This window comes from Cheilinus undulatus, linkage group 19 (genome assembly GCF_018320785.1).
Source record: "Cheilinus undulatus linkage group 19, ASM1832078v1, whole genome shotgun sequence".
Classification (NCBI taxonomy): Eukaryota; Metazoa; Chordata; class Actinopteri; order Labriformes; family Labridae; genus Cheilinus; species Cheilinus undulatus.
The window spans coordinates 12,863,517-12,890,399 of record NC_054883.1 but is presented as its reverse complement, the minus strand read 5'-3'; the positions used below and the strand labels follow the sequence as shown (position 1 = coordinate 12,890,399).

The 26,883-nt window shown below is 37.1% G+C and overlaps 1 protein-coding gene across 2 annotated transcripts in view; it reads left to right on the top strand.

Moving 5' to 3' along the window:
* The window catches only part of ctdspla (CTD (carboxy-terminal domain, RNA polymerase II, polypeptide A) small phosphatase-like a), a 66,047-nt gene that overhangs the window by 36,960 nt on the left and 2,204 nt on the right, over positions 1-26,883 (top strand). The window contains exons 2-7 of one of the 2 annotated variants that reach the window (XM_041814317.1): positions 3,521-3,687; positions 4,808-4,840; positions 11,994-12,095; positions 22,834-22,890; positions 26,467-26,559; positions 26,653-26,838. In XM_041814317.1, coding sequence (XP_041670251.1) covers positions 3,521-3,687; positions 4,808-4,840; positions 11,994-12,095; positions 22,834-22,890; positions 26,467-26,559; positions 26,653-26,838 — 638 coding nt within the window. The remainder of the gene's footprint in view (positions 1-3,520; positions 3,688-4,807; positions 4,841-11,993; positions 12,096-22,833; positions 22,891-26,466; positions 26,560-26,652; positions 26,839-26,883) is intronic. The other variant, XM_041814318.1, reaches the window with a different exon arrangement.

Genomic DNA, 26,883 nt, shown 5'->3' with positions numbered 1-26,883 from the left:
TTGTTTTCTCCCTGGAGCTTTGCAGTGCTAAGCCACTCATCAACCTTCCTGACAAGCATCTGAATGAAGGTTTCATTACTGTCTGTTACAGTCAAATACTCAGTGTTTCCTTCCTTTATTTACTGGATGCTATTGTACATTTAGGTACTTCTAATGTGAAAGTTCCAGTACTATATCCTGCCTCAGTCTCTAGCATTTCTGATATCCATCCGTCTTCTCCACTTCTTATTTCGTGACATTAATTAACTAGACTTCCTTCCCTGAGGGAACGCTGATGATGGCTATTTTTGTCCCCTGCTCCTTACTGCATGAGCCCACGCCTAACTGTTTGAACAGCATATACCTCAGCCCCCTTTGACATGATGATGTGACGATGCACGTAACACAGTCTGTCTGAAAGAGCGAGCATTGCTTCAGTGCTCAAGTTAAACACAGCTTCTTTAAAGAGGATTCTTTTCCGGGAAATGGCACTAAAACAGCACCTGGTTCAAGCTGAAAGGCCATTGTTGGTATCACAAAGTACCTTTTGTGGGGAAACATTTTGAATTTGAGATAGGGAGAACAGTTATGGCTTATTAATGAATGAAAAGCTATAGCTTTGATCTATTGGACAAATAGCAAAGAGATTTTCATTGATTTTTACTGATATTGAAACCCTTATTGATTAATAAATTTTTAGAACTGGTGTAAACTGAGCAGAGCTTGTGTTAAGAAGTTAAACAAGTCATGATTCCATCTTTTACATTGATCTCATTTTGCTGGGAAGACAAACATATTGGAATTTTTCCACATTTCTCACTAATTCTTTGTTAAATCCAATCTTGAGCACATCAAAACTTTATGTGTCACTTGATTTAGTAAGCGATTTATCCTGCCATATTTTATGTAAACATTAGATTACTTTTTTTTAACTATGAAGTCCTCCTACAAAGTTTGGGAGTGCTTACCAGGGCTGATTTAAGTGAATGAGGTGAAAATGTTTCTAAATGGCTTCAGCAGCAGCAGCCAGAGATAAACTGACAGCCGTAAGGTATCGCATTTTGGTTTAATTTGATGCACAAAGCTGATGGGTTTGGAGGTTGTACTCCCCCTTCCAGGAACTGATGTATGTTTGTGGACCTCCTTTTTGTTTTTTTTTGTTCCAATTAGGACTTTAAGTAGCTACAACTATAGTCGCAAAAGAGCCTCATGTAGTTAAGGAGTCACAGGTTAAGGTAGGCTATCCTATCTAAAGTGGTAGCTAAATTGCATTTTGCAACATGAGCTTTCGCAAACATAGCCAAAGCTTATGTAGGTTACCTGGGTGCTTTCTGAGCTTAGCTTTAGCTACATAGTTGGATAGCTATGTAGCTACATTGGCTGTGGAAGAATGCTTTCATGTTGGCCAAGCTTTTTTTCCTGTAAGCAGACCGTTTATGTTGTGTTTTTAAACATTACATAATCAGGCTTTGCAGGTCAGGTTATTAATTTTTAACTTTTGGTGACCTAACCATTACCCTTACCCTTACCCTAAATGGAAGTTTAATCAGATTTTATTTAGAATGTTAAAGCATGTATTTCCATTCTGAAACAGACTGTCGATCAGAGTGGCCGTCAGAGATGTAAGGCCTGCTGGCAGACCCCTCTCCATATGTTTGACAGCTGTAAAATATGAGTCTACACCTAGATGTTCTAAACTTTAGAAACATGATATTGTTATCTGCAAACATTATTTAGGACCTTTGAGATTAAAAGAACAAAAACATTAAAGCATACAGTCTAATATGTAATAGCAAAGTGATAAGGCTGTACATGGCAGTTACCATGTACTTTTTGTTGATATTACTGAGTTAAATGAGGAAGCAACACTTCTTACACATTTAAATATAATGCTATGAGTCAGTTAGCATGGTCAGCTAATTAACAATTGCTTAGTTTTACCGTGGCAGTAAAAAAATTTACCACTACACAGTAACCTTTGTTTTCATGTTTATTTTTTTAACAATAAAACAAAGATGACATATTTCCTTGTAAATGGTAGTCTACTTTGCAAAACTACTCTTATAAGGAAAAGGCTAGTCATATGAGCTTGCTAGCAAAACAAAACAGCTGGCAATTTTGTGGTGAAAAAAAAAACAAACAAGAACCACACAAACCAACACATTTTATCATTTTTCAAATCAAAAATAGAGACATAAGGCACCTCTTCTTTCTATGTGGTGTTATTAGCTGGATTTATCTGACCAGAATTAGATTACGCTAGCTGTTATCTCGTAGTTTTGGATTAATCTTCTCATCCTATGCCTCATAAGTTCAAACCACGTGCATCCTAAAATGCAATAGTCTGCCCTTTTCAACGTTCATAAAATGGTACTTCAACTTTTTACACTGTGCTTTTGGAAATTGTTGTTGATTAAAGGCTGATAACTTAATTAATAAAGTTTGTTCAATATGAATAGCTATCCTGTTTGGATACAGCTAACAAGGCAGTTAGCTAGACTAGCTAATTTTCCCAAAGACCAGAAACAGCTGGACCATCACTGTCTGGTGGAAATAGTTAACACAAGCCTCCAAAATGACAGATTTTGTTTGCTTGCTTAAAAAGTACAGATATGAAACAAATTTGTTTTATGTATCTGTTTATTCACTTTTAGCTGAAACAGTTCAGGCTAGCTAGTGAGAAGATGACTAGTACAAAGACAGGAAACAGCTGATCACCCACTTTGTAAGTTTAAAATACTCTTAGCAGGACAAAAAGGACAAACTAACATAATTTATCTTGTTTATTTAACATACAGATGTACTAAAGCCTTTACCATGTTTTAAATCATGCTCTTTACTCGACTGCTCCAACCAAAATCAGGCTAAAGTTAGCTGTTAGCTTTAGAGGGTTTTTTTTTTTTTAGTTTTCTCATCCTTGATTTCACAAGCTATCAGTGTGTTCTTATATGTGATGCTCTGTAACATTTTTAATGTAGGGCTTGTAATAACTTTTGCTTTTTTGCGTCCCATACGAGTTTTTATCGAAGTCTGAAAGTTCACAGTTTGACATTTTAAACTGTTTATGTGACATTTTTAATTCCTCTTCTATTTTAAGGGTAATTGACTTACTGTTTGGATACAGGCTGGCTTTTATAGAGAGATCAATGATTGTGATATAAGCTTAACCAAGGAAAAAGGATCTTGTTATGGATTGAAAAGGATAGTTCAAAGGTAATTGTTTGATATCACAAGGTCCAGGTGATATTTCACTCATCCAATCAGCTGTCTGTGGGTTCTTTAAAGTGAAACGATACCCTAAGGAGCCGTAGTGGACTAATTTTGAGCCACTGTGGCTGCAGGGAGACGATGCGGTAGATTAAACAGAGTGTGTTGAAACAGACAATAAAGCATGGGATTAATTGTGATTTAAAAAATTAATGCATCAATTGCAGCTTGTGCAATCAATCTTGACACCCCTAATAAGAATTATTTTTACACCACTTGCTTTCTTTTATCAAACCTTGTGCATTCACTTCTTATGTTTCCTTCTCTCTTCCAGTCTCCCAATCTAACAGCAGCCTAAAGAAGCACCGGAGCCGCAGCATCTTCAGCCCCTTCTTCTGCTGCTTCCGAAACTACAATGACTATCATGTGGAGGCACCACCCACCAACAACAAGACACTTTCTCTTCCCCCACCGCCAGAGGAGAATGGCAGCCCTCCCAAGGTGAGGCTTGTACATCATATCTGGCCAGAGTCCAAATTACACACCACTTGCATCCTCATGTCTTAAAAACCTTTAGAGGATTAGTTAGCATATGATAGAAATCCTATTTTGACTGGAGCAGTGCAGTAACAAGTAACATTTGTTTGGTTTTGTTACGGAGAGCTTGTTAGGGGGTTTGCCTTCCCCTGTAGAGAGCCTCTCTGAGCTCCCTCCACAAATTTTTCCAGCTGCCTCAAACCCGTTGAACCCAGAGGTTGTTTACCATCCACTGCTTGAAAATACGGGCTCGCTTCCCATCTTGCATTCTTCGATATCTGCCTACGCACACAACCGTACACACATAGAACACCCTTAAAGCTCACGCACACTCTCGCTCTTCTGCATAACCTTGCACGTACACCTATGGCAATACACATGCTCTGCTCTCTTCTTAAATCCAAATGAAGTGGGCCTTGTGCGTGTCCGGTGTGATGGATTGCCTGGCACCCTTGTCCCCCCTCCCCCCCTTCCTCAACAGTCCGACCAGTGTAGTGAGGACGTGTGAAGCGAATGTTCTGGCCGTGGAAAAGGCGCCAAAGCCAGAGCTCCTCCACAAACAGGACATTCTGCTGCCAAGGCAGGTACTCTGGGCTAAAAATGGAGTGAAATGGTGTCACATTTCTACTCTTGTTTACCTGCAAATGTCTCATTCAGGGGAGGAATGTGTGGCCCTTTACAGATACTGTACGTGAGGTCAGTGCTGACCCATTTCGGAGCCTGTATCTTAACAATGAGCCAATCTTATTGAGAACAAACCTCGAGAATCTTGCTATAAAAAGGCTTGTTATAGTCCCTCCCAGCACTGTTTTGTTGCTGGATTTCTGGGCAGCCATATTTGTTACTATGGCAGCTCTGTTTGTTTTTGTGTGAGTCGTTTTCCCTTTCTCTCACAGCATGTCCCCTTTTCTCTGTCCCCTTCTTTCTCAGCATTACTTGATTACAGTATTGATGTTGTTGTCGATTTCTTGCAAAGACTTCTCTCTGTTTTTCTTTTTACTTTCTTGCTTTGTTTTTTGTCTGTTTCCTCCACTCTGTATCTCAACCACTCTCTCTCTTCTCTCTCTCTATTTGTTTTCTCCAGTGTGACCAGGTCCAGGTCATCCCCATCCCCAGTGTATGTATTATTATTATCATTCATTTTTCTTCATCCACCCCGCTCCATCACAGTAACCCCCTCCCCTCCGCTCCACTCGCCGCGCTTCATCATTCTTGCTGCATGTGGATGTTGACACAAAGGTGATTGTTCTCTGCCCTCAGATGAAATTTTGCTCGGAGAATCATGAGGCTTTCAGCGTGTTGCTTTATTCCTCTTACCTTGCGATCGCTCAGTCAGTAAAAAGAAAAGCCTTTTTATTATCATTCGAACCATTTAAGGCTTTGACTTCAAGTCCATTCGTCCACTGGTACAGAACATGAGATTGATTTTCTTACTAGATCAAATTTATTGAATTTTACGACAGACCTTTCAGCTGCAGTTTGACTCCTCAAATGGAAGAAGTGTCTTTAAATCAGTTGATTAAATTAGTGTCTGTATTGAGAAAGATTTCATCATGAACATGCAGTCAGTGGTCATGAGCTACAGCTAGGCAATATGAAGGAAACTTGTATCTGTGGATATCATAGCGGGGGGAACAGTGGGGCTGACTACCAAAAACCCCAGTGGAGGAAAGGGTCTTATTGGGCCTGACATACAGATGTAGTTTAGTTTGGTTTGACAAGGAAGAGGATTAGGGCCACTGAAAAAATATTCAAGATAAAATCAAGATTTTTTTTTCCCCTCAATTCTAGGAAAAAAACCCCCACATACCTGAGAAAAAAAGGTCATAATTCTGAGACTGAAGTCAGCAAAAGAAAAGCCACAGAAAAATAGTCAGAACCATGATTTTTTTTTTTTTCGACTTTGGAGTCAAAATTCTGACTTTAATCCCCAAATTCAGGTTTTTTTTCAGAATTCAAGGTTTAATCTCAGAATTATGATTTTTTTTTCTCAGAATTCCCACTTAAATCCCCTGATTCTGACTTTAATCTCAGGATTTGACTTTTTTCTCTGAATTCTGAAATCAAGATTATTGAGTCCTGAGATTAATCTCATAATTTTGACTTTTATTTCACAGAATTGTGTTTTTTTTTTCTTTGGCTTTTTTGTGTTTAATCACAGAATTATGACTTTAATCTCTCAATACTGACTTAAATCTCAGAATTTGACTTTTTCACTCAGAATTCAGACCCCAAAGTCAGAATTTTGATGTAAATCTCAGAATTTCATTTTTTTTCTCTGAATTCTATCTTAAATCTCTCAGTACTGAGTTAAATCTCAGGATTTTGACATTTATTTCTCAGAATTCTTACTTTGCAGTCAGAATCCAGATTTAGAAGTGAAAAGCTGACGTTAATCTCAGAATTGCTTTTTTTGTTCTGCATTTTCTGTTTCTTGTCTCAGAGTTATGACTCTAATATTAGAATTCCCCTTTTTTTGTCTTTTTCTGTTTTTAATCTAAGAATTATGGCTTTAATCTCAGAATTCTGGTGTTAAACTGAAAACTCTGACTTTAGTCTCAGAATTTGAAAAAAATGCATTTCAGTTTGTTTGTTAGTGGGCCTAATTCTCATCGTAGTTTGTCTGTAAGTCATTGTTAAAATAAACATTGCAGTATAGATGAACACCATGTTTACTCTTATTCACCTTTTCTATAAAAAATGTTCAATGTTCACTCAGTCAAACAAGTGTGAATGCTTTAAAACAGTTTGAAGAGGCTGCAAAAGATGCACTGTTATTGAGTCATTACTCTCTTATGGACCTTGCTTTTAAAATGTAAGTTTTTTTTTTCAGCTTCAGCTTTTTTGTGTCGATCAGTAAGCGTGCTCTTACACTAGAGAGCTAGTTGTCCCCTACTGCACCGAAGCACACTTGTCCTCCCCTCCCCAGTCCCCCATAGCCTGCATTCACATCGGTCTAAGCCCAGCCAGACCTGTACATGGATATGTCATCACGTTACAATATGACACACTTAGTTTACAAGATGGGTGGCCTCACAAAGTCAGCACAATGGAGAAAAACACAAACAACAGTTAATTTACTCACTGTATGGCTTATTTTGAGTCGTTTTAGTCAAATGCATCTCCCTAACATCCATCCACTGTTTTAAATGACTGTTAAGAACGGTCATGTCGATTTTATACAGTCATACAATGCTGAAGCACACTTCTTCCATCGGTGCCAGAGCCAGGAAAGGTTCCCGTACTTCAGTGTGGTACCGAGGCTCTCAGACTAGTCAGACAAACTGGACTTGGGGCTCGAGCCTGCTTGAGGAATGACTAACTAAAACATTTTCTGCTAAGGTTGTTAATCACTGTATCTGACACCTACCACCCAGAAGTAGGCATGAAAACAGCAGTACAGAATCGATCAGTCTTGTTGCAGATGGCCTAAAGCTGTGAGGGTCAATGTGGTGTCTTTACCAGGGGCTCAGAAATCCTGGTGACGCCCCCACTCATACGTCATCAGACATTCAGAAAGCATAATTTATCAAATCCCTTCTTCATTTCTGCTGAAACTGCAGTCCATTTAGCTATTTTGGATTCAATGTGGTGCCTGTGGTTTACTGTAATTTAGAATATTCACACTCCCAGCATCCCACATTGCAGCCAAGCTTTAAACTCCACCACCCAGCAGACACTCCCTTCAAAGGCTGGAAGTGCATGTTGTGAGGAAGTCTGTTTTTTTTTTTTTAACTTTTAAATATCTGTGTGAGGAATCTGAGAGGCGGCTTAAATAACTCTAGATGACCTGGACGGGTTTCATGTGCGTCATTCTTTACTGTTTGGGAGTGTTAGAAGCATCATCAGAAAACAGACCACCAAGAGAGCTCTTCAACAAATCTGTAAAAACACACGACTACACCGATGGACAAAATTCTTCATTATAATCCATTTATAGGCATGCTGACTTCTTATATTCTGGCCTCATTTTAATAAAAGGGCATACACAGGTTTCTATTAACCTCTGAGACCTAAGTTTTATTGTTTGTTTTTTTTTTCCTGCAGCTTTTTGGGTTGAGCTGGAACAAATAAAGTGCCTATAAAAAGTATTCACCCCCGTGGATGTTTTACCCTTGTATTGATTTTATAAATCAATATAAAATTTAGTTTTTTTTACACAAAAATTTTACAAAATACCTTTCATACCAAAGTGAAAATAGATTTCTGTAAAGTAATGCCAATCAAAAATGCCATGTAATGTAAAATAAGTGATGACATAAATATTCACCCCCTTTAAAGTGGCTGACCTAATTCAACATAGGTCTAGCCGATTGGTACTAGTAGTCTCACAGTTAGTGTAATGTGTCTCAAATGATTGTAGTATAAAAACACCTGTGTCTGGAAGGTCTAGTTGCTGGTTAATAAGTTTTCCTGGCTACCATTACACCATGAAGACATAAGAACACCCAAGAAAACTCAGAGAGGATGTTGTTTAAAAGTATAAGTTGGGAGATGGATACAAAAAAACTTCCAAGGCACTGAACATCCCCTGGAATTTGGTTAAATCCATCATCAAGAAATGGAAGGAATATGGCTCATGTGTGAATCTACCTAGATCAGGCCGTCCTCACAAACTGAGTGAGCGTGCAAGATTTGGCCATCAGACCAGACACTTTGGCAGCCACCAAACACTGCCACAAACACACCATCCTCACTGTGAAGCACAGTGGTGGCAGCATCATGCTGTGGGGATGCTTCTCGGCAGCTAGCCTTGTAAAGCTCGTAGAGGGTAAAATAGAACTACAAGAGAACTGCAGCTTGGGAGAAGATTTATTTTCTAGCAGGACAATTACCCAAAGTATACAGAAAAACTACACAGAAATGGTTTGAAGACAACAGGTGAATGTTCTGGAGTGGCCAAGTCAAAGCCCAGACCTCAATCCAATAGGGAATTTGTGGCTGGACTTGAATAGGGCTGTTCATGCCCAATCACCTGACAGAGCTTGAGCAGTTTTGCAAAAACGAATGGAGTCGAATTGTAGTTTGCAGAATTGCATTCTGATTGAGACCTATCCACAGACTCAGTGCTGTCTTTGCCAAAGGTGCATCTACTAAATGTTGGCTTGAAGAGATGAATATTTATGCAGTCACTTACTTTACCTGACATATTTTAGTTTAATTGACATTACGATGTACAAATCAGTTTTCCCTTTTCCATTAAATAGGTCCTTTTATTTATCTTTAATTTTGTCAAAAATGCCAAATTATGGGAGCACAGGTGGTTCAGTGGTTTAAGGCGCTACCCATGTACGCGGGCGGCCCCGGTTCAAATCCGGCCTGTGGCCCTTTGCCCCATGTCTCTCCCCGCTCTCTTCCCTGTTTCCAAGTCTATCTACTGTCCTTCCTCTATCAAATAAAGGCATAAAAAGCCCAAAAATAAATCTTAAAAAAAAAAAGCCAAATTATGACCCAAACTAAGAAAGTCACTTTTAACCGCTTTTCTCCCCCAATATGTGAGATTCATCCATGAAATGAGAACAGTGTTTTACGGTTTCGTGGAAAGACCTGTCAGAGTGCAGTTTTTATAGAGCAGGGGAGCTAGGTAGCACATCTCTTCTTGTTATCTTGTGTTAATGCTTTGAACAAGAGTCCTATAGCGGTGAGATGCGTTTACTTTGAGCTCTCTGGTTTCACAGGTCAAGGTTCCAATAAGTTTTGATGCATTTGCTCAACCTGCATGTGTAAATCATGTTCAGCACAGGATGTCATTAAGTGTCCTTGTACACAGGAAATAGCATGCAGACTGGAGATAAAGGCCTGATAAATACAGGGAGAGGCGACAAAACGCACTAATGCTTACATACGTGCAGGAAGTTGATAATAAACTGTAAATGTGTTTGTAAGACCAATAAAGTCCTTGCTCCTCACCTCTAAATCGACCTGTGTGTGCATGAAGGCTTGGAGTTATGCTGTGTGTGCCTCCTATTGCTGCACCATCTGCCCACTGCCTGTCTGTAACCCTAGGCATGCTTGGCAAAGGACATAAGTGCCTCCTTTTTCTCACTGACCCTAAAGGCAACAGTCAGCAGCCGTCAACATGAGGTCGGACAGGAAATATCAGCAGGGACTCCTAAAGCCAAACCACAATTAGAACCAAACAGATAAAAAAATTAAGCTGTAAGGTAGTGTCCTATTTGAGATAAGCAGGATTCTCACCTTTAAGGTTATGCTTGGTTTTAGGCCTGCTAGTCGAATTAGACAACAAATATGAGTTTCATCTGATTGCATTAAAATGAAGTGAAAGCAGAGCTGTTAATGCTCAGGCCTCCATCCAATGGATAAAATGTCTACATGCTCACAGATAAAACTTTTCCACTGAAGTTGTTTTGGTTATTTACAACAATGTTTAGCAATACAGTTAAAACCAACACAGACATGGATGATTTTAATTGATAGAATATATACTGCAGTTCTTTTTCTCTTTTCAAACAGCAGAGGTGACTATCCTCTTTAATGTTTGATGTCAGTAGCTGAAGCAGTGGCACATATCAGTGGTAACATTTGTGAAGACACAATATGCATTTGTTATTTGATTACTAAAAATACATTTCTAAATTAAAAATAGGTATCTTTTTATTTAGCCGATATCCAAAATGATGATACTTCCAAACACCTTATGAGAGGGGTCTGGTTGTAGACCAAAGATCTCAGACACCCCATCTTGCAGACCACTACTGTGAGACGCCACCTTTGCAAGAACAGAAGGGATGTAGTTTATTGGTATGTTTTAGAAGCAATTCAACTGTATTCAGTTTGTCACTTACATTCATGAAATAACCACATTGCAAACATTACAGACTATGTATCGTTTCACAAATAAAACAGAAAAAGGGCAGAGGTCTAATCCAGCATTAAATTATTTATCAACACAATGTAGAAGTAGTTATGTGAAAGGTGGCTTGCTTTAGCTTTGGTAGCCTTAGCCAAAGCTAATATAGCATCGCTAGCTATGTAGTTAGGGTTACTACGTAGAATATCAGCCAATGTAGCTTCAGTATCTTAAGCTAAAGCTATATTGGCTAAAGTAAGCCACTGTTTGCATTTCTACTTCTAAAACAGGTCTAGCTTTAGCAAACCTGGCATAATATATTGTACCTAACATAGCTACATTAGCTTTAGCTATGTTTGATATGTAGCTATGTTACATATATACTTTATATAGCTAGCGTAACTGATGTGGGTTTATAAGCTTTAGATTAAGCTATGTAGCCACATTAACTATGTAGGTTATGTAGCTTAGGTGACTCCTTAAGTTTTAGATTTAGCTACATAGTTACATTACCTTTATAACTTATGAAGCTAATGTAGCTTCATGGGCTTTATATTTAGCTAAGTAGTTACTTATTTACGTAGTTTACATAGCTAATGTAGCTCACATATATAACAGAGCTCCATGAGCTTTGGATATAGCTATGTAGCTATGTTACCTAGGTAGTTTACATAGCTAATGTAACTTACATATATAACATAGCTCCATGAGCTTTGGATATTGCTATGTAGCTACGTTACCTAAGTAGTTTACATAGCTAATGCAGCCTTGTTAGCTTTAGCTTCAGTTTCGTTAGCTGCAATAATACTTTCATGGAAGAGAAGCGTTTTTCCTGTAAGAAGACTGGGGTACTCGGCTTGATTAAATGTTTTCTAATCAGGTTTTGCAGGTCAGATTTTTTTACTTTTAACTTTTTTATCCCATTTTAACCCTTACCTTGATCCTTACCCTAACACTAAGCAGAGGTTTAATCCAATTTTATTTTGAAAGTTTGTATTTCCATTCTGACAAATGCAGCATCTCACTGTAGGGTTTTAATATCTGAGGTTGCCAGTCACAGTTTAACCAATACCCATAGCAACAGATTCACAACTCTTTTAATTGTAAAGAACACCAAGTTTGTCCTGTACTAAAATTGACCTGTTACTAAAATTAATTTTCCTAATTAAACAGCATGTTTGCACAGTGGTTCTCTGAGACAGTCATGGCAAAGCCCTTGAAATAACACTAAAAACTTTTTTTATGTGTTGGGCAAAGAAAGAGCAGATACCAGTCCTGTCAGTCTTACTCTTGATTTCTTAAGCCTGACTCAATCTTTAATAGAAGTGAAGTGAAATCCCCAGTTATGTCATCAATGCAGAAGATTGTTACTCTGAATCACCCAACTGTGCAGTAAAAGTGTGTGCTCACCTGTACAGAACATCTATATAACACTGTAAATGATGTTTTGTTTTGGCAGCCTCCAGCCAAGTTCCTCCTGCCAGAGGTCAGTATAGCAGACTACGGCAAGAACTGTGTGGTGATCGACCTGGATGAAACCCTCGTACACAGCTCTTTCAAGGTAGTTCACATCTCCATAACAACGTGCACATTCAGTATACAAGACACTGATATAATGACCTCTTTTGTACCATTTCAGTTATGTTTACTGTTTTTCCATAGCCTTCCAGGGATAACAGGATTATACCAAAATAAACCATATTTTCGCCGTTACTTGCCTTGAATGTGCTTATGATGACACCGGGACAATTAGCATGAGATACCACAGAGCTTGTCAGCATCATTTGAACATAAAATGACAAGCGAGTCTATCCCTAAGGATGTTGTTGTTTTAATGTGTCAGTTACAAGAGAAGAAAGCAAAAGGAGATGCACTGTACATGTTACACCAAGGTGTTGGCATGGCTTCCATTGGTTCCTTGCTGGCTTTGGAAATCATTTATTTCATAAGCACTTCTTGGCCATTTCAGATGTTTGGCAGAAATCGTATCTTTGTGGAAGAAACATGCACAGCAGCTCCAAAAAACGTCCGATTTTTATGAGCTAACAGATTTAAACCTTTTACCACAAAACCCTACTGTGGGAGTCAACCAACAGAATAAGGCAAATAATTATTTCCATGAGTCCCTTCCAATATGAGGTGGAGTTTTAAAGGTTTTGTACCAGGGATATTTCTAGTGACTAACATCCTTATTGATCCTACCAGGTCATTATGCTTATAAATGCAGTTACACCAAATTTCTTGATATTTCTCATTCAAAACAAAGGTCTTTCATCAGCATAAGGAGTGGGGACTCTTACTGTGATGAAATTGGTAGAAATAAAATGTCTTTGTCATCACAGCACTGAGCTTTAATGGAGCAACACTTGTATCACAGGTTATTTAAAGTTGGATAACCTTTTAACCATAAATCATGTATGCCCTCCATTGTGCTGTTCTAATCATGCTATATGTGCATGCCTTTGTGGCCCTTACAGTAGCTTCTCTAGCAAGCCTTAAACTTGGTGACTTTCCAGAGTCTTTAAAGATTAAATCCCCACCAGTAACTCCTATAATGAACATCTTTTTGTCAATTTTTCATCCATTTTCCATCGTATCTTTTGCTAGCTTAGCATTAGCCACCATATTGTTTTCCCACAATAGATGTCATATGGGCTGTGACAATCAATGCCAGCTGTTTAGTCGTCTTGTCATACATTGCCAAACAGAGCATGTCTATGCACATGTAAACTGGTGAAAGACAGAAGCAATGTTGTCATTAGAGGCTAGTTTACTTAGCCTAAGCTTCAAATGAAGTTGAGTTTCTTGTGTAAAATCATGTTTTGTTGCCTGTTTTAATGGCAAAACTGGTTTCATTTGTACAGTACTATAGAGGTTTACTCAAGGCCTAAAGTATCAATAAAAAAAAATCACTTTTATTATACTTAAAGTCCTGTAAGGAACTGTACTTTCTGTTGATTTTGGCGCCCCCTGTGGACAAAGTAGCTCATCTTCTCTCTGCTGATGTTGTCCTGTATACTTTAATTACAATTGAGCATGAAACAAATATCAGCATGTTTTCTTTTAACAGCAAAACTAAGGCTACATTGAGGATATTTACTGTTTAAACCATGTATTAATATTTTCTGACACCTACCCTGTGGCCGCTTTGACCAACTTTTAAAATAACTGTATAACGAAATAATACATCTTGCCACTGATAGTCTGTTTTGCTTTTGTAGGCCATAAAGAGGCAGCAGTTTTTATCTCAGTCTGTTTAATAACCAGATGTAACTTCTCACAGGACCTTTAAGTCCACTGTTGTCCATCAGACGTTAAACGTAACTGTGTTTATCATGCCAGCTGACTTATTTGATGTCCGACAGCTGAGACCAAAGTGAGAGAGTTTTTTTTTTATTTATTCTGGAGAAATATGAGCTGAATGATCTCATAGATACAAAGCTGTATCCCACCATCCCTCTATTGACACACCTGGCACACCTAGTGACCCACTTTAGCACAGCCCAGCCTCGGCCCCAGCTGATCTCATTATGCCTTTGTGTACAGGGTGAGTGTACCTTTTGTCCTCAGTGTAAGCGATGCTCGGATGAGAAAGTCACAGAGAGGCGTGCAACAAAATAGCTCGAGGTAATACTGAAGAATCTTTCCATGTTTGCTCTAGTTGTAGTTGGAACTGAAAGGAAATGATTTATTCAGGTGGCTGCATGCGCAAAAACAGGCACCTGATAACAATCCACCTTGTTTCTTTCTGTGTATTATCATTCCTCTTCCATCCTTTTTTAAGCTCATTACTTTGCCTGCAGCTTTGTGTAAAACTCAGCGTTTAGTATTTCATCACCAGATATGCGCTGACTTTTTAAGTAAATATGTGATATCATAGCCACACTATTGCCCAAAACTTTGTATAGAAAAAATATCCCATTGAAATGAATGAAACAGTGGGATGGAACAAAATTTATCCCACTTCCAAGACCAAAACCTTTGTAATAGTTTCACTTAATTGCATAAGTACTCAGGAAATTTAAAAAGAAAGCTGCAATAATGTTTAAGTAATTTCCTTATAATCTATTTTAAATAGACTGAATTTTTAAAATAAATGCCAATATCATTTAAAGTTAGTTCCTAATAATCTCTTGAAGTAGACTTTTTTTTTTTTTTAAAGCCTAAATGTTTTTCTACATCAAATAAATTTGAAGATTGGGCTTTCAAAATGAAAAAAACAATAACATCAAAGCTAGTTAGAATTTCTTAAATCAGACTGTCTTTTATTACATGCAATTACATTGACTTTCATAATAAAAGTCTAAATAATTTTAAATACATTTCCTGCCATCTCTGTTAAATAAAGTTCGTTTTCTAAAAAAAAAAAAAAAAACAAGATGCAGTGATTAAAGCACTGGTTTGGTATCATCTCTTTGAATGGACTGGACTTCCAAAGTAAAAGCACCCATTTTGTTTTTAACTTGATCTTTACTTTTAACTTTGATCTCTTATGTGAGCTAATTTTTTGCACGAAATCCTAGATCATTTCAAAGTGATTTAACTAAAATCTCTTTAAGCAAAATAAATGCCAAAATAATGTCAGGTTAAACTTTCTAAATCTCTTCAAGTAGATTATATTTGAAAATAAAAGCCTTATTTTTTCTTTGTATTTTGTTTTACATTGATTGATTCAAATATCTTACTTAGTTGCTTGGTATCTCTTAAAGTAAACTGCCTTCTCAAATTGAAAACAATCCTTTTTTGCAATCTCTTCTGTGGCCCAGACTTTCAAAATAAAAGTCTAAATCATGCTAAAGTAATTTCCTGCAGTCTTTAAGAAGTAGACTGGGTTGTCAAAATAAAAGACTTATTGCTTTACATGGAAGTTGATTAAATATCTCTTTGGTTGGACGGGGTTTTTGAAATAAACGCTAAAATAATTTAAAGTTAATTTATCTGAATCTCTTGAAGTAGACTGTATTTCAAAAATAAAAGCCTCCTTTTTAAGTTACAGTTATGTAAATCTCTGATGTGGACTGGGCTTTCACAATAAAAGCCTTCCACCCATCAAAGATAGTTTCTAAGAGCCCCTTTAAGTAGAACTTCTTTTAAGGTGATCATTTTTTCACATTCAGTTAATTTGGATCTCTGAAATGGACTGGAATTTCAAAATTAAAGTCTATATAATTTAAAAGAAATGTTCTGTAGTCTCTTTTAAGTAGACTGGTCTTTCAAAATAAACGTCTAAATGATTTCAAGTTATTTCCTACTGTCTCTTAAAAGTAAACTGGATTTTTAAAATAAAATCATATTTTTTCTTTTCAGTTAAGTTCATTAGAATCTCTGAAGTAGGCTGGACTTTCAAAATAATGCTTTAATTGATTTTCATCACAATAACTTTCAAGAGATTGAGGCTTTCAAAATAAGAGCCTAAATCATAACAGATATTTCCTGAGAATCTCTTTCAGAAGACTGTATTTTAGAATGAAAAGCCTCATTTTTAACATGCATTTACTTTGAATTTCTTAAGAAGACTGGGCTTAAAAAATCAAAGTCAGATCCCTAGAATCTTCAGCAGACTGGATTTTCAAATTAAAGCCTCACCACTAACAGCTCCACTTTTTTCACTGGGACTTTTTCTTTTTGAGCAGAGTTTGCCTCCTTGCAGAGCTCTTTCACATCCAGTGACCCAGCTGAAGGCCAGCAGATATCAACATTTATTACAAAAAAATTCAGTTTGTTGGTAGAATGGCAAGAAAACCCTTTGAGATCACTTTTTATTTGCCGAGGTCTAAATTCTTTCAGTGAAATAGAAAGCTGAACGTGCTCAGAGTCTCAGTGTAGTGGACCCACCCATCACAGTCACATGTCAGCAGCACAGGGCCACACACAATCATACAAGGGTGTGACCAGTACTGTGAACTGTTGCCTTGAATGACCGCGGTCTGAAATTCACAGAAAATCTGTTATAGTGTGGAACGGTCTATTTTCTCCCCTGACAAAACAAATCAGAAACTCTCACAGGAACTCCTTCTTTTCCTTTTGATGAAACCCAACCGCACAGTCCATCAAAATGCATTAATTTCAGAGATCAGTGTGCACTCATGAAATGGATTCAGGCAAAGCAATAAATGAAAGTCAGTTTGGAGAGGGAGAGGAGGAAACAGAAAGCGATACATGAAGCATTTTTAGTTCCGCTCAGAACTTGGCAGGATATCCTCTATTTTTAATTTTAATAAAAGGAGGTTAGGAGGTAGGAAGTATGAAGGGCTTTAAATCTGGAATATGAACTTAACCATATAAATCAGACAAATAGGGCAGAAAATTCACCAGAGCTGACAAAGGAATGTAATATGTGATTAAAACACAAATGTTACATAACACATCTGACACTATATGCTTCTGATCCTGCATGCTATGGATCGAAAATAATTTCTGAGCTCATACTGGGATTAGATCCAGCATTTGTGGGATGAGTAAAAGTGGATGATAGGATTACTAATGCTGTTTGCACTGCGGTGATATAAGTAAATAAAGGAGCTATGTAAGGATAATAATAACAGGAAATTTCCTTCAAACCAGTTTTAAAAAGGAAACCAAAGAAGGATTTTAAAAAAGCAAGAAACTCTTCTGTGAATAAATATCAAAGACATTAAAGCTCCTGTGATTTTGATTTTAGATGTTTTAGAGGCTGACTAAGATTAAACCTGATAACTCTTTATGAACAATAAGAGCAAGTTATACCACCAGCAATAAGACTTCTTATTTCTATTTCTGCCATTGCTCTGTTTGAACTGTTGCAGGTGTGGAGGTGAAGGGATTAACAGGAAGCTGTAGTGATGGCCTTTTCTTACTATTTTTTAGATAGTTGAAGAGTGGATCATTTGATTTTTAAAATTAAAAAGACATTTAAACATGAAATAAACCCTACTGACATGTATAGGATTATAGTAAACCCTTTTTGTCCATAGGGGGTGCCAAAATCAACACAAAGTAAAAGTTTCTCAAAGGGGTTAAATGATGTAACATTTCCAGAGGTGGGCACGGTAAACCAAGAAATGTAACCCCATTGACCTCCTAAGACCTGGGCTTTTGTTTCGGTTGCATCTTTAGCTTCTCCCACTTACTTGGGATGAGTTGGACCTGATATGTTTAAAAGTTCAGACTTATCTTTGAGCAGGACTTTTCCTTTCCAGAAGCGACGCTCACAAATGTCCACAGATTGACCACAAGAAATAATTAAGCCCAAGCATGAACAAAATTTTCAAAAAAAAAATTCTGGATTTCTTGGAAATTTTCAATTCCAAAGTCAACACATTTCCTTAAAATTTCAAAGAAATTGCCTTTAAGTTCTTTCAAAATTCTTAAGCATATTTTTAAAGTATCCGATTTAAAAGTAGCCAAAATCTAATCAAATATTCCCCAAATGTTTCAGTAAAGTTTTTTCATAAAGCATATACATTCCAATGAAAATTTCCTCCCAAAAAACATGCATTTTCCTGGAAATTTTCAAGCAAATTCCCCCTAAAATGTATATAAAAACCCCCCAAAATTTCATGAAAATACCCGAAAATTTCCAGGCTAAATCCCCAAGATATCTATATTGTGATATATCAATCAGTTTATTTACAAAATCAACAAAAATGCAATACAATCCATCATGATAATTATTAAAAATAATAATTTGTTATTTTATCAGACATGATAACACAACATATTTATTTTTTAATGTGCATCTAAGACAAGGCAAAAAAACAGACTCGGTGTGCAAAGGCCTTTACTCTTAAGCTCTTCAAAACTCTTCTGACAGGAAGACACTCCTAGTAGAACCAGAATCATGTTGAACAGCCATGTGCCCCAGCTGTAATTAGTCTGTGGAGCAACAACAACTGGATTGAATAAGACAAAGTATCAGCTCAATTTAAGGACATTTTGACTTAATAGAAATCCTTCAAATTTACCAAAGAGACTTTGATCCTTGAACATTGACATCTGGGCAAAAATGTAACACAAACCAAAACCTGCATCAATTTATGAAGTGATCTATTGTTACAGTGGATTCAGCAATTATATGCAGGGTTTCAACTCTGTATTTATAGACTGTCTTTAGGTCTGATACTTCAAATTAAGGAAAATATGTGGAAATTACTGGAGTGTTTGGTCAAATAGAAGTAAAAATTGTCTATGATTTTTGTTAGTGAATTTTATTATTTTTGGCCTGTTAACATTTTCAAAACAGAAGAGAAGTATTGATCATTTGGGGGAAATTCTTCGGTTCAGGATCTCCTTTGTCTTCTTTGATAATTTTCAATAAGTGGCAAGTCTGGACCTCTCTATGTACATCCCAACTTTCAGAGAAAAGGGACTGTTCATATGACCATAATATAAAAGTAAGAGATGCAGTGTTTTTATAAAATCAAAATATTTAATTCAGAGGAAATTTGGCTTGTCCTACGGGTCATTTAGGACAGACTGTGGACCAACCTGCTGTTATGGTAGTCTTTTTTTTTTAGATGCATCTTTGTACAATATCACAAAATTAGGTGCTGTAATACCCCTATTTCTGTAAACGTGACATTAGACCAAAGCCTGATAGTTATCATCAATTGAAACCACCGGAAAAAATTTCCACTATCAACTCTGTTTCATCAGAGACTCATGAAGCAATCGCTCTCTATCGTTCCTCTCTCATATACATTTCCCTCTCGCCCTTTTCCATTTCCATATCTCTCACAGCCTTGGATCTACTCCCATAACAGAGCAGCACCATTAGCAGCTGTTGTGTGTTCAGTCTTCAAATGATGATTTCAGTGATTCAGCCGAATAGCTATAGACAGATGCCAAGTCTGTCTCTGCATCTCTCCTTCCATCTGTGTGTCTGTCTCCTCTTCGTCTTATTTTTTTTTTTGAAAACTTGAGCCAAATTCATTCTCCATCACTGGCACTGCTATTAGCTATAAAGCAACCAGAACTGCCTCTTGCTTCATGGTGTAAACATCAACCAAGGCTGAATAAATTACAAACCTGATTGTTTGGTTCACACATCTGTCTCTGGCTTTGACTGTGCCCTGACACTCTCCTAATCAAACACAGAAACCAAACATCTGTTGCACAGAAGGTCTTTTGTTCTACCGTCAACACCATTATGGTCATAGTAGACAGATTACACTGGTGACAAGTGGAAGGTCAAAGTGCTGCATGTAGTATTCCTGCAGCAAACACCCCCTCTGTTGGATGGAATTATAACTTGCTGCTGTAGAATCATGCTGAAAAACTCATCCTTCTCATGTGATGGTTTACTTTTATGTAAATGGAAGGGAATTATTTTAAGAAATAAGGGCAAGGCTACCATAAAAGAATGACCAAACACCTGCTTTTAATCCCTATTTAGCATACTGTAAGCATTAAAATGAAGTACAAGAAGTGGATCACACAGCTGCACTTTTACATACTTTTCTCACACAGTTAACAGCCTGGTTGCCAGCATTTACTTCACCCTTCATAATTTTGTCTGATGTCCCTTTGTCTTAGGTTAGACAGAAAGCAAGGGCTCCTTCCCATTAGAAATAATTTGAAATACCCAAAATACATAATGGAATTATTCTTGAACAAAGATCCATTAGGGTGTTTACAGATAAGTCCAAATCTCTAAAACAAGTTAAAATTGTAAATTGATACATCAACAAAGTGCTTGTATTGCAAAAAAAGAGCACTAATCTTAACTTTTTTAGGTTTTAAGTTGATGTTAACAATACTTTTCTAATTTTACATAGTAGAAACGTCAACATAACATTATGTCAAAGTTACTAGAAATATATAAGGTTGTTGTAATGTTACCTACTTTTAGCTACTTTATGTTAGCAGAATATTACATATTGTCAGTATTAAAAAATGTTTTTTCTTACCGTCAAAAATGACTAAACAGAATGCATTTACCATCTATTTAAGACTATCAACTAGCTCAAGAATTATTATGCTACTTTGACTGACTCCTTTTTTGATTTTCTTCAGTTTAATGTAGCAGAAATTAATCAAACATTTAGTTTCCAAGCTTCTATTTCTTCTACTTCTTAAATAAAATTAAACCGCAACCAGGTTTAAATATAAAACAAACTGAAGAGACGTATGTAGCCTACTGCTAAAGCTAGTTGGTCAGAGGCTAACTGTTACTGCTAAAGTTAGTTATAATACAGAAAAAAAAACAAAATAAGTGAACTGCTACTCTTTAAATTAGTTAAAACATTGAAAAGAGTGTCATACCAGCTAGCTGCAACTGCTAAAGCTATTTAGTTATATTACAGAAAAATAACATAATAACTAACTGCAACAGGAATACAGAAAAAACTAACAGCCACGACTAGCTAGTAAGTTATTTCATGGGGAAAGGATCATACTAGCTGTTACTCCATCTAAAGTTTGTTAAAGTAAGGGAAAGCGTGCCATACTAGCTAACTGCAGCTGCTAAAGCTACTTAGTTTTATTACAGAAAAAAAGTAACATACTAACGAACTACAACAGAAATACAGAAAAAAATACTAGCATACTAGCTAGCTACTACTAGCTAGTAAGTTACCATGGAAAAAGGATCATACTGGCTAGCTACTCCAGCTAAAGCTTGTTATATTGCAGAAAAAAGTAACATTCTAGCTAACGGCTAAAGACAGGTGTAACAAAGAACAGAGTATCATACTAGCAATCCTGTATCTGCTAATGCTTGTTAGTTATATTACAGTAAAAAGTAATTTATTAGCTAACTGCAACTCCTTAAATAAGTAAGTTATAATGCTGAAAAAGTGTTATAGCTTCTAACTAACTGCAACTGCAAAAGCTAGTTACACAACAGATAAAGTAGCACACAAGCTAACTATGAAAGATAGCTATTTATAATACAGATAAAGTAACATACTAGCTAACGACTACTGCTTAAGCTAGTTATCTTACAGAAAAAAGTAGCATACTACTAGCTAGATGGTTATAATATAGAAAAGGTAACAAATACGCTAACTGCTACTGCCTAAGCTAGTTAATTACATTACAAAAAATAACATACTAGCTAATTGCTACTTCTAAAGCCAATTAATCTTTAAAAGAAAAAAGTTACCCACAGCCTGCTGCTAAAGGTAGTAGTCAGCTTAGATGCCATAGCCACAGAGAAGTGGACTGGTCTGAAAAGTCTGCGTTTTATATATATATATTTATTTTATTTTTTTAAGGATTAGAGTTTAGGTCAGTTTAGGTTTAGCTGTCAATGGTGTTAGCATAACAGATAACCTGCAAGTATAGCATGACACACAATTAAGCATTCTTTTTAAAGCCTATTTATGTAAAACAAATAGCATAATAGCATGAAGTGCCAAATATCTAGCATTGTAAGGCACTTACTTCTAAGGATGTATGAGGGTAATAATATTGGCATTTAGCTATAAAGGCTTATGAACAGGTAGTTGAGTTTTGAATATTTTAATTTTGTTACACTGAATAACAGCTGCACTAAAACCTTTTTGGTGCTTTTCAAAGGTTGTGTTGGACTTGGCTCCCTATAATCTTCACTCTTGACACTAGCTTGAGCCAGATTGAAAACTCTGACCATTGTTTTTTATTTGACTTGGAGAAAAGTAGGTGTATTGCATTTTGGCAGCTGTGTTGCAGAGTAATGTTGCTTCAGATTCACCATTCTTTGGTAATGTGGTAGGATGACGTACAGTTCATTCTATTCAGTGGTTCTCCTAAATAATCCTTTGTTCTTTTCTCCCAACAACAAACTATCCAAACAAGAGATATGGAGCTCTTACAAAACACCTTTCTTTGTGCTCCTCAGAACACGCTCACTTTTCTATCTGTGTCACCTATTTTTCTCTCTCTCCCTCTCTGAAATGACACCGCTGTGCCTCCCACCTAATCCTTTCATCCTTGTTTGACGCCCTCCACTTGTCTTCCACCCACAACCCTTCGGCATCTGTCTCCCTCTACCTCCTGCACCTCTCCTCTCCTCTCGTCTTTCCTGCTTCTGAAGACGACACAAGTCACGCTGAGGAAATGGTGTTCGTATCAGTCACCTTGTTCATCTCACCAGCTTTTCTCCCCAGAGTCTCAACTCTGAATTTTACTTAACACTGAGATACAGAGCAGTGGAGCAGAGGGAGCCACATTATGCTTAAAGATTTCCCACTTTGCCTGGGGAAGCTTACGAGGGGTATTTCACCTTTTTCAGGGGTTTTTTCCAGACAGAAAATGCTGGTATGCTTAAGCTGCTTCTTGTCTTATTTAAGTGAAAAAAACAATAAAAAATGTAATCTCTTCTTCTTTCTTTCCTGCAGCCTATCAGCAATGCAGACTTCATCGTTCCAGTGGAGATTGATGGGACAGTTCATCAGGTATAGTTTCTTGGACACAGGGAACTTACTTTAAAGTTTGGGCTTAAATTAGATGTTCTCTGATCATTTTTAAGAGTTCCCTAGTAAGATATGTCTTCATTCTTTTTGCTTAAAGGTATTTGTTATCCTCTGACTTCATATATATGCCAAACTGGCACAGCTTATTGACAGCTCCCTCAGTGCTTATTGGTTTATTCTTTTGTTTTCCTCAATGTAAACATAGACAAGCCTTGATATGAATGTGTCAGCAGGCAAACAAATGTTACAATGGCCCTTTTAATGATCCATTTTGGCATCTGGATACCCAGTGATTGCACTTCATGTTCATCTGTATCACTAACTTAAAATACACAGTGATGACCTGATATCAAAACTCACTTTCTCCACCTCTTATGCAAACAACAGAACAAACATATTTTCTACAGCTCTCTTATTATGGCCCCTATATACTTTGTGCTATGAAGCCTAAGACAATAAGAGTGAGGGTGTATTAGCTACAAACAAGGCTAGCGTTGCCTCTTTAATAGCTTTTCTCCCTCATTTTATCACAAACATGTTTTTAAAACAAAATGAACATTGTGACTTGCTGTACATTGGAAAGTTTACTGAAGTGGTTTACAATGCTTCAGTATAGTATGTTTTATTAAGAAAAACTTTTCAAAATACTTTTGGATTTATTTATCTTTTCATAGAATTTTTTTTATGGTTTCACACTTTGATCATACATTTCATTTTGTTCATTTTGGAGTTTGTAATTAGATTAGGATTGCTAGCAGGCTAACATTGCTGGCACTAAGAAAGAGTGCTATGAATGTACACTTATATCAGTAGTGTTTTAACTATCAGAATCAGATTTGTAATGCTTAAGTTTATAAGGAATTTCCCTTCAACAAACTTTATGTACTAACAGTTAACATTTAATGTTAAGCAATTAACAAACAACAAACTTACACGCACAAGCTGAGATAGTGCAGTGCAATCTGACATTACCACTTATGTAAACTCTGAAATACAGCCAGTCACAATGTGCCACATAATCGCACCAATATACAGCCAATTATATTGTGTAACGTTACCATCAGTCGCAGGAAACCAGGCAAATTAGACATCCAAAGCACATCTGGCACCTACCTGGTTCTAGCTTTTTCCTTTTTTTCATTTTCTTGGTTGTGCAAAAAAAGTCTGAAAATAGCTGAAACTCCTACCATTACAAGGGAGGCTGGAAGGACATTAATAAAGTCATGCTTTTTTCTCTCTAATGCATGTTCCTACATGTTGCATCTACACTACCAAACAAGTTCAGGGGAAAACATCTCAGACAATCTCCATGTGCAGTCTGAGCTACTGAATATCATTTGAGCACTAAGGTGCATCCACAGCACTTTGAATCCAGAGTCCCAAAATGGATGTTAAGTTGCGTTTACGCAAAGTCTGAACAGGGTCAAAGTATTCAGGAGATATTTGCTTGTCAGAGGAGTTATGCAACTTACTATACATGTGTTTAAAAGATGAAGAAATGACATTTTTTATGACGAGACATGTTCTGATTTAACATTAGAACCACTATTGGGTAAAGTTTTCCCAAGGCTGGTTTTTGTGTCAAATTTTGTAGCAATAAAACTTTCCAGTCTGCCAGTCTTTGATTTTTTTCTAAGAGTCTGTTGTGTGCAGGGGTGTAGCTAGGGATTTCGGGCCCTCAGAAAGAATATTACGTGGGGGACCCCTTAACTGGCTAGCCTAGCAACAAATGTTGCGTCATTTTTACAAATATCTATGCATTTTAAAGTGTTTTTTAACCATAATTTCCCCATTCATGAGCAATATTTTCCTATGGTTAAATTACATTTACTCACATTAATGTGCAGTACTGGACTACACCATTTGGACATTTTTGATGGAGGAGCAGCCCCCCCCAGTATATTATTTATTGATACAAATTTCAGTCTATTGACTGATTCATTTAGTTGCTTTTGATTCAATTATTGTTAAAAAAAAATGTTTAAATAAATCCTGATTTTTAAAACGTCCAACATTTTGGCAAATTCACCCACTGCCATAATTCCTATAGTCTTAGCAATAGGTTCGTTACCTTTAGTTGTCGGTGCAAGCTATTTTTAGATTGGCGGGGCTGAGATAGGAGCTGCTTTGCCAACGCTATGGAGTCATATGGTATTCTGGCTTTCCCTCATCAAACTCATCAAATACACAATCCAACATCTCCAAAACGCTCTCGTGGACAAGTTGTGACCTGCACATTAACCACGCTATGAAATAATAACGTATAGTTATGTAATATTACGACACATGAAGCAAATACTCGGAACTACTTTCCGAGTAAACCACTGGGCGGAGTGACACAGTGCGCGCCTGTGGCAGTGCCGTAGTTACTTGGTAGTTCCGGCTTTGCATTTGCCTTTAAAACAACTCCGTCTCATAATGTTCCATGATTATTGCATAGTGTGGTGAATGTGCAGGTCACAACTTGTCCACGAGAGCGTTTTGGAGTTGTTGGATTGTGTATTTGATGAGTTTGATAAGGGAAAGCCGGAATACCATAAGAATCCATAGTGTTGGCAGAGCAGCTCGTATCTCAGCCCCCCAATCTAAAAATAGCTTGCACCGACAACTAAAGGTAACGAACCTATTACTAAGACTATAGGTATTATGCAGTGGGCGAATTTGCCAAAATGTTGAAGTATCCTTTTAAGTGAAGAAGAATATGGTGGTTGGGAGGTTTCAGGATGGAGCGGTCAGCTCTAAGACAACTTTGGATGTGATGGATCAGCATCTGACAGTGATCTTGTTCTCTCTGTGTGGTTAATCAACTGTTTAGTGTCACAGGTGAAGTAATTGCTCTTGGTCAGTGCTCTTTGTAAAGATCAGTACACTTAAATAATGGGTAAATTTTACATGCTGACTGTTTTAGGTATGTGTTGGTCCAACCATATGTAGCTATTGAAGTTTTTTCTGTGTCCTCTTTGAAGCAGCAGCAGCTTTACTGTAGCTGTGACCAGGTTCAAGTAATCCAGGATAGGCTGTCTATATCTGTTTTGGCCTATGCTCGATTACTTGCACTTGGGGGCAGTGGCTGATCCACGCAGGGACCTGCTGAAGAGGACGAAGACAAGCAGAATGGCAAATGTTATCATATATTAATGTCTGTTGTTGAGGGATGGATACAAAAATCTCTTTTGAATTTGGTAAAACAAAGAAAACTTGTATTTTATTCTATAAATATTATACTCTTGAATGTCTACGTAGTTTTTAAGGTCTCCAACCAGCTTAAAATATACAGTAGGTGTAGTGCACATATTGTTTTCAGGATATCCAGCTTTAAGCAGCATGTTTGATAAGCAGTTAACTGAAGTTAGAGAGTAGCAAAGGTTAGAATAAAAATGTGATAGAAAGTTTTCTTTAACCATGGCAAAAAGCTTATATTTCACTAGACATTTAATGCCAGTCTTTGGAACTTGATAGCTGTAAAAATTCAGTGTTTAATATACACTGTTTGAAACATAAAGATAATTAGTTTAAATCTGGGCTTTAAAAGTGTATTTATATTTGTGTCTGTGTCAGGTGTATGTGCTAAAGAGGCCACATGTGGACGAGTTTCTCCAGAAGATGGGGGAACTCTTTGAATGCGTCCTCTTCACAGCAAGCTTAGCCAAGGTTTGTCCAAACAACACTAAGGCACAATAGCCACACTAATTTCTCTTAATGCAGACTTGACATATCATTTTATTAATTTATTTTTTCATTCAGTATGCTGACCCTGTGGCAGACCTGCTGGACCAGTGGGGGGTATTTCGCGCCCGGCTCTTCAGGGAATCCTGTGTTTTCCACAGAGGAAACTATGTCAAAGACCTCAGCCGGCTGGGCCGAGAGCTCAGTAAAGTCATCATCATAGACAACTCACCTGCCTCCTACATCTTCCACCCTGAGAATGCAGTAAGGCATTCCTTTGATTGATGCACGAAAGCATTGATTTTGACC